At 39.4% G+C, this 13,807-nt stretch overlaps 3 protein-coding genes and 1 long non-coding RNA gene across 4 annotated transcripts; 2 read left to right on the top strand and 2 right to left on the bottom strand.

Annotated features, from left to right (window-relative positions):
• Positions 1-326: 326 nt before the first annotated feature.
• si:dkey-204f11.64 (uncharacterized protein LOC100537752 homolog) lies at positions 327-2,860 on the bottom strand. The gene is made up of 3 exons (XM_027171672.2): positions 2,559-2,860; positions 1,003-1,129; positions 327-858 (listed from the first exon to the last, which is right to left on the bottom strand). The coding sequence occupies exons 1-2, from the start codon at positions 2,649-2,651 to the stop codon at positions 1,004-1,006; spliced, it is 219 nt and encodes a 72-aa protein (XP_027027473.1). The 5' UTR covers positions 2,652-2,860; the 3' UTR covers positions 327-858; position 1,003.
• LOC125138903 lies at positions 1,614-2,153 on the top strand. The gene is made up of 2 exons (XR_007138023.1): positions 1,614-1,747; positions 1,965-2,153. It is a non-coding gene; the product is annotated as an uncharacterized LOC125138903 (long non-coding RNA).
• Positions 2,861-4,235: 1,375 nt separating the features above from the next.
• On the top strand, positions 4,236-8,471 carry LOC113659210 (caseinolytic mitochondrial matrix peptidase proteolytic subunit). The gene is made up of 7 exons (XM_027171871.2): positions 4,236-4,395; positions 4,505-4,606; positions 5,898-5,969; positions 6,074-6,170; positions 7,035-7,222; positions 7,306-7,411; positions 7,981-8,471. The coding sequence occupies exons 1-7, from the start codon at positions 4,384-4,386 to the stop codon at positions 8,205-8,207; spliced, it is 804 nt and encodes a 267-aa protein (XP_027027672.1). The 5' UTR covers positions 4,236-4,383; the 3' UTR covers positions 8,208-8,471.
• On the bottom strand, positions 8,468-13,514 carry aldh3b1 (aldehyde dehydrogenase 3 family, member B1). Its single transcript, XM_027171870.2, has 10 exons — positions 13,263-13,514; positions 11,992-12,164; positions 11,796-11,906; positions 11,447-11,567; positions 11,104-11,189; positions 10,849-10,930; positions 10,363-10,755; positions 9,829-9,995; positions 9,284-9,383; positions 8,468-9,042 (listed from the first exon to the last, which is right to left on the bottom strand). Exons 2-10 carry the CDS (start codon positions 12,151-12,153, stop codon positions 8,843-8,845), a joined length of 1,422 nt encoding a protein of 473 aa, XP_027027671.1. The 5' UTR covers positions 12,154-12,164; positions 13,263-13,514; the 3' UTR covers positions 8,468-8,842.
• Positions 13,515-13,807: the final 293 nt, after the last annotated feature.

Genomic DNA, 13,807 nt, shown 5'->3' with positions numbered 1-13,807 from the left:
CTTTTTGCATCTCAAATTCTTGGGAATTGAGATTTGTCTTGATTGATTTTATTAACTAAGAGAGAGAGAGAGAGAGAGAGAGAGAGAGAGAGAGAGAGAGAGAGAGAGAGAGAGAGAACTCCAAAACAAATCATACTATGATTTGATCATATATCAGTACATTATCATGATGAACGTCTTGGACACATGCTTTAACATTATGTTACTAATGCTCACTCCTTACATCAAACATATCCTGAAAGAAAATAAATGGAATCAGTAGGTAATAACACCTGAAATCCAGCTGTTTGTTATGCATTGTGGTACAAATGAGAATGCAAAGCATCTGCGATCATATTATATTTATTGCGTGGTATTTTGGCACAATACGAGTCATGAAAAAGAGAGAGATTAGTGTTATTTGTTTTTTTTTTTAGAAAACAATATGACAAAATGTCTTGAGCCTTACATAAAAGTAAGATACCGTAATCTAAACAAAAGAAGTGGTATTCATAGCAACAGTGTTGTGTTTACATACATCTACCTATCTTAAATATAATGTATGCCCTCGTTCACGAGCAAGTTTATATACCAGTTATATCTTATACAACACACTACAGGCTGAGAATTATTTGATCTTTTATGTCTGCAAGCAAACTTTATTTTTTATTGTAATTAGACAATACATAAAATTCTCTATTTTAAAAAGGTCAAATACAGGACACATAAAAACAACAGGTTTAAACTATAGCGCTTTATGCTAATAATAAAGATGATGGTGAAAATGTAAAAGCAGTGTTGGATCAGTTGCAGAGTTCACTTATGAAGTGAATGAAGAGCGACTTGTAAGACTTGTTTATGGGGCCTTCGTCCTTTCATCTGAAGGAGAGGCAAAGAGAGAGGCAGAGAGTCAAAAGATGGATAAGTTACAGATAATATTTCAGAAACGGTTGAATACACATTCAAATATACCATTGATTTAGAAAAGGGGATATTAAATTAAAAACCACAGAATGGATGTACCTCAGAAGAGTTCACAGGATTTTGGAGGCCGGAATGGATTATCACTGGATGGAACCCCCACAAGCAACGGGTCCCTATGGGCATTTTGCAAGCAGAATGTCTTCAGTTCAGCCGCAGCTTGTGAAACCTGATGTAATCAGAGAGCAACAGGATATGCGCTTAAACCCTTGGTATTTCTGAGTGAAAAAATAAAAACTAAAAATACCTCTATTTGAAAAATTATCTAGGGAAAAAAAAAGTTAAGAAAGAAAATTCAATACATGTGCATCCTGCAACACGACAAGCAAGTTGGGAAACCCAAGGTTTTTGAATATGGTAATCAGCTTATTAACTTTAAAAGAAAGAGGGAAAAAATAAATAATGTTTCTTCTACAACTTTATATTTTTACAGACTGCAGAAATGATCCAGAGGCTGTGATCATGATGAAGTGTATACAAGCATTGGGTAAAAATAGTGGTGTAAAACCACATTGCCTCATTGAACCTCATTGTACATTATGTACATTGCCTCCAATGTCCAGTTGTCAAATTCATTATGGACTCAAACATTTTTTTTATCAGTATCATTCCAAGACAGAAACAACGATCAGTTCTCAGCGCACCTCAGAATAGCTTGATGCATTTCATTTCGGATCTCAACCAAGCTTTCAGACTTTAAATCTTGTTGAAGATGTGCAAAGACGTATCATCAGCCAACATCTGACGAAGCAATGAGTTTGATGTGTGTGTTAAGAATATATAAAACGTGAGTTTATAGTCTGTAAGACACATCGCAGTAGGACACATGGGGTTTTCAATGTAAATGTAATCCTGTTTTTTCTTGTATCCTGTTTTGACATACACGTTATCGGAGAATGTTGAAATCGTATTTATCAGATTAAAAATGTATATAGTGTGTTCACAGAAGTTCGTGTTAAGAATGAGGACACACCAAGTCTTTCACTTTTATATGTTTTTTTTAGATGCCTGAGATGTTGATGCTTGTGGCTAGTAGAAGCTCACAGCCTTCTCATGGTCACAAGCTTACAATCAACAAAGAGCTTCTCTGTTCCCAGGGAGGAAACACCCGGATGTTCGCCTTTCCTAGTTCCTACTAATAAAAACGTTTCATTTGTAGAGTAAATAAAATTTAATAAAAACTTCAAACCGAATTAATGTTTAAATTATATTTACATATATATATACATATATCATTGAAGTTGAGATAATAAGACAGCTGGTATCTTAACCATGTGTAGAAACGTTGACACGATGATAAAAACATGATAACATTAGTAGTTTGATCAAAGACAAGCGTTTACACTGTAATGGAGCAGGAACAGGTGTGTGGGAACTGAAATAATTCACTTTTTAGATTCGCTTAGAATGTCAATAATACAGATATGACCGCGTTAAAGAAAACAAAATGGTATTTTATTGTACATTATGTACAACTTTGACATTAGTTTCAGTCTCTTAATCGTCAAACAAGTTTGTCCGGTCACAGACTCTCAGACTCAGCCGGTTTATTTCCTCACTTTTATCGAGTTAGTTTACAGGGTTATTTTCAGACCTACCTTGATTCTCCGGACACTTGCCTCAAGCCGCAGCTGTTTCACAGCTTTCTGGGCAAGAACCAGGTTACTGCTATTGGAGCTGTTGTTTGACATTTCATTCAAGTGACTGTTCGGATTAAACAGTGACTGGAAAGAGACGGCGTCTGTTACTGAGAGACTCCACAGCGCCCCTCAACACAAAACTGCTTCTCTTTTATTTCAGCAGTTTACAAGAAGAATGAAAGTGAATGAAACACGAAGCACACAGCATGTGATAGTTCTGTTGTTGTTGTGTTGTTGTTGTTTTTTTTTGTTTTTTTAATGCAAAAGCCTCACAGCCTCATTTTAAATAGGTTTCATGCGTTTATTTTATGGCTGTGGATTATGGATTTGTGCTCATTGAGCCACAATAGAATAAAAAGTCTTAATTTACACAATTGTGGGCTTTTGGCTTTCTGGCAATAGGTTTGGGGAAGGAACACAGATGGGTGTGATGGTGGGTTTTCATCACTGTCTCTCTCTCTCTCTCTCTCTCTCTCTCTCTCTCTCTCTCTCTCTCTCTCTCTCTCTCTCTCTCTCTCTCTCTCTCTCTCACACACACACACACACACACACACACACACACACACACACACACAAGACAAAACAGTGTTTCATTTTATTGGGAAACCAAAACACTTCTGTCTAGAAAACCTTCTAGTCAGAATCAGAATCAGGTTTATTGGCCAAGTGCGTTCACACACACACAAGGAATTTGGTTCCAGCTGTTTGTGACTCTTAAAAGTACAGACATAAATAACACTATACTATATATTTAGCTTGGACTATACAAGACAAGACAAAACAGACTATACGAGACAATACAGATGATGTGATACAATATAGAGAGTACGAGTATTCAATATGAATACAGATTATATGGCTGATCAGTTATGTACATAAAGTGTGAGAAGTACAAGGTAGTGCAAATAACAGTATTGTGCAATATTATGCGTTTGTACAATATGCAGCAGCAGTAGTGTGTGTAACGTATACAGATGATGTGATGACTGACAGTTCTGATAATGCACTACTTTTAGATTTGAAGCAGTGAATATAATTATGGTGAGTTGGTAATCAGGGAGATTGTCTGGGGGAAAGAAACTGTTCCTGAGTCTGGCAGTTTTGGTAAAAGCTCTGTAGCGCCTGAGAGAAGGGATGAGCTGAAAGAAGTTGTGTCCAGGGTGCGAAGGGTCAGTAGTGATTTTTCCTGCCCGGTTTCTGGGTCTTGTGTCGTCCTGGGGAGTGGGCAGGGGGTGTACGATTAATCTCTGACTGTTGACAAGATGTTAAATAAATGTCGTCTTATAGAAATGTTGATCAAATTTATTACAACTTTTATATTTGTTAAAAAAATGATTTGTTAGATTAGACAAGGCCACACAGTCCCTATGTGAGCTGTTACTATTGTATTCTAATGTAATGTATTAGATGGAGCACATTAATATAACTGTCATTTAAATGACAGCCAACAATACATAGTTGTTACGCAATAACGGTGTAGAAAAACACATCATACTGCAATCCAGTTGAGGACACAGTGTCACATGGGGATATATTGCCTCCACAACTGGGCATTACATCACGTGGACGCGTTCATTTGTGAGAACGTGTACAAGCGACGCAGGAAACGCGCGGCGGCCATCATGCGTATGCGCATGCGTTGCTAACAGGGGCAAGTTACTACTATTGCGCCATCTAGCGGTCAGTTTGTAACTTTGCACCGTCACATGACAGGTTATAAGAATTACATCCGGTGCAACAATTAGTTGGGTCAAACGGAGAGGTTTTGCACTTTGTAAACATCATGTTCTTACGAGTAAGTGAAGTATAAACTGTCTGTATGTATTTGATTATGTCACTGTTGCAGTGTCGGAATATTCAGTCTGAAATAGGAGTTTGATCCGTCAGTGCTGTGTGTGTTACAGAATGTGTTACAGTGTTGTGGAGCTGCTCTGAAGAGCCAGCGGTTATTTCATCAGACTGCGGCGTGGAGAAATCCGCTCATCCCCATCGTTGTAGAACAGACAGTAAGTCTCAGTCAGCCCTCATGTCTACTTATATGTCGTACAGCTTGTTTTTGTCATTGACACGAAACAGCTTTATAGAATTCCGGGTGTAAATTGGGATTCTTCAGTGAGCAAGTGAAAACTCCCTGAGAGGTCATGACGACTCACCTGTTCTGGGAGACACCAGTACTAATGATGCTCAGTATTAAAGATTACATCGAATTCTTACGAACGATTCCACACAAATCAGGCCATTCTTGTTTCGTGCAACCTCACCAGAACGAAAAAGTTGATCCTGAAACAGATCTCGACGAAATACAGGGCTCTTAAGTTTTGAAGACAGGCAAGAGTGACAACTGGGGGTGTTGTGCTTGGATCACTGAGCACAATTTAACAAAATACAAAGTATTTATTCAATTTCCATTTATTGATTTGTGTGTGAGAGAGAGAGAGAGAGAGAGAGAGAGAGCGAGAGCGTGAGAGAGATATTATGACTGTTGGTGTTTATTGTAAGTGCTTGTTGCCTTTTTGGACTCCTTTTATCATTTGTAATGTTGACACCATCTCAGGGCCACCAGTTTGAGAACCACTGGCCTACTTGTTCTGAGCAGGTGTTGTCCGTGAACAGACTGTAAAACTGTTGGCTAAGTTACAAACACTCATTAGAAACTGATGCTGATTATCTGGGAAACGTCTCTAACAGCAGTCAAAATGTCACTGTTTGTGTCAAACAATTTGTGAATTTGTTGTAACATTACAACAGGAGATTATGACTTACTCTGGGTTCAAAGCGCAGAGCCAGTGGTTTTCTCTGTGGGTGAACGAGGATGATGCTGAACATTTCCAGGATATGCTTTTTTTCCATTGGTTGTTGCATTAAATCTTACCCAGATGCTATTTTCTGATTGGCTATTGTGTAGCCTCTTTTTTTGATTGGCTGATAAGTGTCATGCTCGACTAAGAACTCCAGGGGAGACGCGCTTGATTCCTGCCCGGTTCCATAGAGAGAGCGGTGCGAACAGATACATTTTGAGTGCTGCGGCATATTAAATATATGATAGTCAAAGTTTTCCTACGTGAGAAATACAATGTGTGGTGGGAGAGCGTGACAAAAGACCAAAATGCGTGACTGTCACTCTCAATGCATGACACTTGAGAACCCTGTAAATATATTCATGCTGAAATGTTTACGTACGTGTTGTTATTCCAGAGAGGTTAGACGAACCCTGAAACTGTGAGTTCCTCTGAATTCTACACTTAAGATTTCTTTAAGCTCAAGCATCAGCCCTTGCTCTCTCCACCATTTTTTCAGGGTCGAGGTGAACGGGCATATGATATCTACTCACGCCTTTTGAAAGAAAGAATAATCTGCGTCATGGGTCCAGTAAGTCTCTCCAAAAAATATATATAACACGAGTCTTAGGAGGATTCTTGTGGAAATCCAATTTCTCCTAATATCACATGTTCACTCTAATTTCTGTCTTTTAGATCGATGACTCGCTGGCAAGTCTGGTGATCGCACAACTGCTTTTCCTTCAGTCAGAGAGCAACAACAAGCCTATTCACATGTACATCAACAGTCCTGGTGAGAGACACTTTGGTTAACGACAAAAACGAAGATAATCATCCATACTAACATGTAGCATGTTACGTTTCACAGACCTTCTGTCAGAGTATGTAACATCATAAACAAATCGGGCATGCTAAATATATTAATAGTGAAAAAAAATGTCCATTATAAAAGTAAAACTTCTGTTAAAAAAAGACACCAACACGTATCTTAAGGCAACTGCTCTATATTAATTTAATTAGTATTCCATTTACCATACACCTGTAATACAAAATTCTTATAATGCGTGTAAGTCATATGAGACTTACGTGTTCTTCTATTTATTATCTAGCAAAGATAATAAATATATGTTTGTGATCATCATCATCATCCACCAGTCTCAGCCTCATCTTTGCTCTTCACTTTCAGCTCATCCCTGTTTACTGTTGCATTAAATAATCGTTGATTGATTCATTGAGTTTTGTTCTGTTGGCTAAATTCGGGCGCTGCCAAGTTCCTTTAAGTGGATGCTTTGCAGCCGCACATTTTAAACTGGCTCCAGATTAGAAGTATATTTCCTTTTCCAGCCCACCATTGAACATTTAATTTTGTTTAAATGACGGTTTTCCAGGAAGTAATTTCTCCATCCATTTTAGGTGGTGGAGGCATTATGTTTTAATTATGTTATTAGCACAACATGTCAAGAACATGAATAGACCCTCTGACCAGCAGATACACTGATTATCTAATTGAACCTCACAGGGTTGAAGTCACAGAATGGTCAAATATCTGTAATAATTGTTCTTCACCATTTCACCATCTTCCTTCCTGTTTGATGGGTTCAGACATCTTGTGTTTTGTCTTCTGCTTCATGATCTTGTTTCTCTCATTTCCATGTAGGTGGTGTGGTTACAGCAGGGCTGGCAATCTACGACACTATGCAGTACATCCTCAACCCCATCTCTACATGGTGTGTAGGCCAGGCTGCTAGCATGGGCAGCTTACTACTGGCTGCAGGCACTGCAGGGATGAGGCACTCGCTGCCCAACGCCCGCATAATGGTGCACCAGCTATCTGGAGGGGCCAGGGTAAGAAAAACAGCTTGATTTGTTCGGTTTTGTTCTTGTTAGTTTGTGCGAGCATTTGAAACATCTCTGATCGATGATTTCAGGGTCAAGCAACGGACATCGCAATTCAGGCTGAGGAGATTCTCAAGCTTAAGAGACAGATTAACAACATCTACTGTAAACATACAAGACAACCTCTGGAAACTATAGGTACTGTTTTTATTAAGAGGGTTTATATATCCTTTGACAAATTTGTGAAGATTGTTAATTGTATAGAGGTCTGGGCTGTAACTGGGCCACTATGGCAGTATGTGTTGTTTTCGTGTTGAGTTGCCTCAGTCTCAATTCCACGTATTTGTCTCCATCTACTTTCCCTTCAGTCCTGATCAGTTTTTACAGTGCCTTCTGAATAAAAGCATCGCCACAACATGCTACCACCACCATGATTCATAGATGATGAGCGGTTTAATGAGCATCCTGCAATAGCAATATGTTCCAAGGAACTAATCAGAGCTTTTCTTTTTCCCCTCCATAAGTTTGTTGAATCTCCAACAGAACTTTTCTCTCCTTTTTACTTTCTTCTCACCACTCTGCCCTAGCATATAATCCCAGTCCATTTCAGTTCCAGGTTGTAACACCCCAAGTTCAAATTCTGATGCACTGTATTTATCTTAACAACACAAAAGATGCCATGACAGTCATTTAATAATTGAATAGTTGAGAACCTTCAGGCAGATTTACTGGATATTTTTGCCTCATATTTTGTTCTTCCTCTACAGAGAACGTGATGGAGAGAGACCGATACATGAGTCCCATGGAGGCACAAGACTTCGGGATCATTGACAGAGTCCTGGTCCACCCTCCTCAGGCTGGGCAGGATGAGCCAGAACTGGTCCAGAAAGAACCAACCACCTCAGCCAGCCCCTCTGCCTCCTCAGAACCCTCAGTCTCAGAATTGGCACAGTCTGGAGCCACTCCAGCCTCTTCTCACAAACCTGAACCATGACATGGGATCAGTCAGTGAGCGGTCTTAGCCACTGGTACCGTCTCCTACAAAGCTCTAGTATCTTTGTTCCTCTCTGATATTCAAACATGAGCCCGTGTTGTGTGTATCACACTACTGAGCAAGCCTCGTCCACAGACAGTAAAGACTGTTAAACGCATTCTGGACAATTCTATAACAATGAGACTTTGCCATACTCACATGTGATGTACAAAAAGTCTTGTGATTTTCTAAAGCAGGATAACCAATAAAAAATACACACCTGAAGTGTTGTTTTATTTGAAAGAATAATTGAAATTTAACACAGCAGCACAAATGCACTCTGACTGAATATTTACATGATGTTTTATGAAATATTAGTTTGAATAAATGTAATTTACTTTAAATAGGACCCAAATCTCGTGACTGGTTGCTTATTGAGAAAACAGTAACACAACATGCCTAACCATGTGAAAAGTCATCTCGAAGATAGAGTAAAGAAAGAAAAAAGTATCATTTTATTACACCATGTGTAGCACACAACCAGTGTATAGTTTTTATCTCTCGAATGCTTTTACATGCTTGGTTTCCTTCCACTGACCAAGCAGGAATGTAAGTTACTGTTAAAAGCCATGATTCTCAGCAAATACGACAAAAGATCACATGAGGCTGCATCCTCCCCAGCCCTTCTTTTTGGCCTGCGTGGCCCAGCGCAGCCAGCCCAGGCTCGACTCTTGGTATGGAGGATAGCGTAGTGCGCTGATGCGCTCGAGTGCCCAGCCTCGCAGCATACACCCCCGTCTGTGGCTGAACGTCTCGAAGCCCCAGCGGCCATGATAACTCCCCATCCCGCTTGCACCTGAACACGCGAGTTGGGATTAAGTTAAACACAGATCTTTAGCAGACATCACATACTTAAATCAACCAGACAGCATACGAAGGTGATAACTATTTTAAGGTGGAGGAAAATGATTCAGCACAAATGGCTGAATTACCTGGTTCACGTTATACAGCTGGTTTTGGTAGACTGGATATTTTATGTGTATAAGAATGCAAAAGAAAAGTACAAATACAGCCCTGTATCTAGATTGCACACTTACCTACTCCTCCAAAAGGCAAACCAGGAAGTGTCATGTGAACAATCCCATCATTTGAACAAAACCCTCCACTGCTGGTTTGCTCTAATACTGTATTCACCACCTGGGAATAAAGGTTGATTAATCCGAGGTCATCAAGCCCAAATTATATGTAAAAGAAAAAGACCACGCCACCTTTTTCCCTGGTATAGAAAGTACTGATGCTCCCCCAGTTTGACCAGTCTGTGGTTACATCCATAGTGTGCGCTAGCACCTTTCTTGGAACACATTTGGTAGGTACTAACCATTGCATACCAGAAACACCCAATACGACCTGTTGATATATCTGGGCTTAGTCCCGAATATATCCCACCTCTTGAACAGGTGCCATTAACCTGGTCTTATTAATGTCTTATGATTATCATGGAAAAACAGTTTTTAGGTTTACTGCACAATTTATCAGCCTAACATAGCTACAACGTGAACCTGTATGCTAGCTAATAATGGTAGGTAGAAGATACCTTTCTCCAATAAACCAGAAAAGGTCTCGAGGTTTTCTGGCTTCGTACCTGAGACTGATCAGAAAACACATAGAGTGCCAGTGGCTTCTCTCTGTCGTTGATGAAACTGATGCCTTGCTCTAGAGACTCCACAGTGAGGATGGGAAGAATGGGGCCAAAAATTTCCTCTTGCATTAGAACGTCTGATTCAGTCACGTCCACAAGCACCGTGGGAGCTGAGCACAGGAAGACAAGAGGACGTGTAGGACAGAACAGCATTACAATTAGGATGGGGAAGGACGACAAATAAATAATCAAAGAACACCGCGTCCTTACTTAAAACTGCAGAGCAGCTTAAAATAAGATTCCTTTAATACACCGGCCCAGTACTTATCTAGCTGTCTGAAATATTCAAGGTGACATTTTTATTTACTTTTAGTTTCTAGGTTTTTACAATTCCACTGCTGCTGTCTACATTTCCTCTCCAATTAAGGGCCTCCTCAATCAAGTTTCTGAGATTTATAAATAAAAACATGCCATGATGCAAATAAAGATAAAAATGATAAACCATATGAAACCACACTCCCCATCTGATTTTCTCACCCATGTATTTGTCCTCTTTCACGCTTTCTCCTCCTATAACCACCTTTCCTTGTGACTTTCGCAGGAGCTCTGTGAGTCGGTTCCAGTGTTTATCTGTGATGATTCGGCCATAGTCTGGGCTCTCTTGAATCTGTTGTCCATAGAAGCTCTCCAAGGCTTCTCTGATCATGGGAACTAGGTTATCTCGCATCTCTGCTGTGCACAGGACATAATCCGGTGCCACACAGCTCTGCCCTGCATTAAAATACTTGGCCCATACAAGCCTTTTTGCAGCAGCCTTGACGTTTATATGGCCGTAAATGAAACACGGGCATTTTCCACCCAGCTCCAGAGTGACAGGGGTGAGATGCACTGCGGCTGCCTGCAGGATGCTCCGTGCCACCGCCTGGGATCCTGATTAAAAGTCAGGGATATGAGGAAACAGTCTGTGACAACTAAATAAATGAATTAATGTAAAGATAAAATGTTACAGTGACTCACACCTACCTGTGTAGAAAATATGATCAAATCGGTTCTGCAACAAAGATTTGGTTTCCTCTGCTCCTCCACAAATAACAGCAAAACACTCCTGTGTGATATTCAGAAAAAGTCACCAGTTACAATCCGAGCTATTGCAACTTTTACTGCATAAATAAACATTTTTAAATAAAATGAGTCCTAATACAAAGTCTGTATCTGTAGCAAAGTCTCAGTAATTTTTTATTATTTTATTATTAGTTAAAAAAAAGAATATGCCATTACCTGAGACAGGTATTTCGGTATTAGCTCTGAAAGGAGTTGCTCGGTTGCTTGACTGATTTCCGAAGGCTTCAGGATTGCACAGTTTCCTATGCAATAACATACGTTTTTTTAAATCCATGCTTAAACTGGTTAAGGTTCTGAGCTAGTGACTCAGATCACTAAAGGCTTTTAATTATAACATGATAAGATCTGTAAGACACTTCCTATAATCTAATACGTTAATAATAATGATAATAAAATAAATACATTTTACTTTATAATCCGTAGAATAACTAAAAAAAGGGGGACTTTTTTGTTGTTGTTTTTTTCCATCCTGACAAAGGAGTTAGAAATGTAGGTTTACCTGCAGAAATAGCAGCAATCAGTGGTGCTAAAATGAGCTGGAGAGGATAGTTCCACGCACCGATAATCAACACGACCCCTAAAGGTTCTCTGCGTACAAAGCAGTCATCTAGTTTTGTTGCCTAAAATGCAAAAAAAAAAAAAAAAAAAGCAGGGAAGAGAAACCCAAAAGATGTTGCTCGTGCACTTAAACGTGTGTAACAGCACTTGGAACCCGTCCAATTTGGTCATGAGAGAAGTGTTTCACAATGTGCTTCGTGCTCTAGTTTTGACACTTGATTGAATGGAAACAAGACAAAAGGAGAAGCAAAATTGTGTCATTTACAAGTTACACCCTGCACATTACTTACCAGGTTTTTCCCCACGTAGCTCGGCTGCAGCCAGGATTCGAAGTTACAGATGGTGTAACGAAGCTCATTGGTCACCATGTCGATTTCTGACAGCACTGCTTCAAACTTGGGCTGCAGAAACATCAGGTGTGATTTTGGTGGCCGAGCGCAGCCAATAAAAAAGTGTAATGACATGCAAGCATGAATGTACTTGTACCTTGGCGAGGTCTTTATGCAGTGCCTCTAAGATCTGCGCCTCGTTATCTTCTAGCAAAGACAACAAAGCCTCCAGCTGATTGCGACGGAAATGTAAGGGAAAAGTCATTCTGGACCGGAAGGCGGCCCTGAGCTTCTCAATCACCTGCTTTTGACTTTCCATTTCAAGCACACCTTGGAAAGAGAAAACAAACTTGTGTTATGCCCAGATCTCAAAATCTATGAAATGTGAATGCTTCCAACATGATATCTCAGATACAGTGAGAAAGTAACATAATTTTGACATGTAATATATTAATACATGCACAAATCAACTCGATGTAACACCAAGGACTTACTGCTACACCCTGACTCTTCAGCTTTAAATCAGATTGATGGAACACAAACTCACAATAGGATTAGTGTGAAAAACCTGCAAAACCTGTCACAATTCAATTCATTTGTATAGCACTTTTAACAACTGACATTGTCTCAAAGCAGCTTTACATAAATATGGAAACAGAATAAATATTGGAAAGTTTAAAATGAAGTTACTATTTATCTCTAACATCTATCCCTGATAAACAAGCCTGAGGTGAGGAAAAACTCTGTGAGATGATGAGAGGAAGAAACCTTGAGAGGAACCAGACTCAGAAGAGAACCTCGTCCTCATTCGGGTGACACTGGACAGGAAATAATATAAATGTAAATAATGTCCTTTCTACATCAGTTTGTAGTCGAGTCATATTGTGCAACCAAGAGGATCAGAGTTCATTACAGAATTAACACTAATTCCTTCCTGATGAAAGTCTTTAAAATGTTCACAGATGAAGACCACAGATACTTAGGTCCAGGGAGACTTATTTAAGATAATAAACTCAAGACATGAATTTAGAGATTATTTATAATTAAAATTATATATATATATATATATATCTTCTGGTCAATCAGAGCCTTAACATGTTGGAATGTTTGTTGTGGAAGTTACACAAACACAATAGGGTTGTGTTTTTACTAAAGAACAACACAAAGAATTCCTGAATTCATGTTTACACTTCACGTTTTTAAAATGTGGCTCAATAAAAGCTTTCACAAACATATCTGCTGTAATGTTTCTCCCATGGTTTAGGAATATTATGGCACTGAGGCACAATATCAAGGTTTTAACGCAACTGTTTGTATTAGAAATCTCTTCTCCCAGTTCATGTCAAGTAGCGATTAAAAAGCGAGCCTTATAAAGTAAGAATGTGTTCGTACTTACACTCTTTGGGACATTTAAGTCGAAAAACTTACCAAGTCTGTTTTATGAAGCTTTTTTGTGAAATCAGTGCGCAGTCGCTTTAAACCGCCGGGTTTTGAGGTGTTTCCGGGTGCATAAGAGCAAAAAAAAAAAACGAGTCTGTCGAGTTTGTCATCCTTCTACAGAAAACTAGAGTCAAGGGAATTAAATACACGTATCCACATAAAAAACCGTCAAAACATGTCGTCTGATCAATAAAAACACAGAGGGGAAAATATGCTGCACTTCCGAACAGCATGCAGTATGTTACTAAAAACAGGTGCAGATTCAACACTGAAAACGGGTGGAGATTCAACACTAAAAACAGGTGGGGATTCAACACTGAAAACAGGTGGGGATTCAACACTGAAAACAGGTGGGGATTCAACACTGAAAACAGGTGCAGATTCAACATAAAAACATGCAGATTCAACACTGAAAACAGGTGCAGATTCAACACTGAAAACAGGTGGTGTTTCATCACTGAAAACAGGTGCAGATTCAACACCGAAACCAGGTGCAGATTCAGGGAGGAGGTGCAACTATCTGGTTAAAGCCA

The sequence above is a fragment of the Tachysurus fulvidraco genome, chromosome 15 (genome assembly GCF_022655615.1).
Source record: "Tachysurus fulvidraco isolate hzauxx_2018 chromosome 15, HZAU_PFXX_2.0, whole genome shotgun sequence".
Taxonomy (NCBI): domain Eukaryota; kingdom Metazoa; phylum Chordata; class Actinopteri; order Siluriformes; family Bagridae; genus Tachysurus; species Tachysurus fulvidraco.
This window is presented reverse-complemented; position numbering and strand designations above follow the sequence as displayed.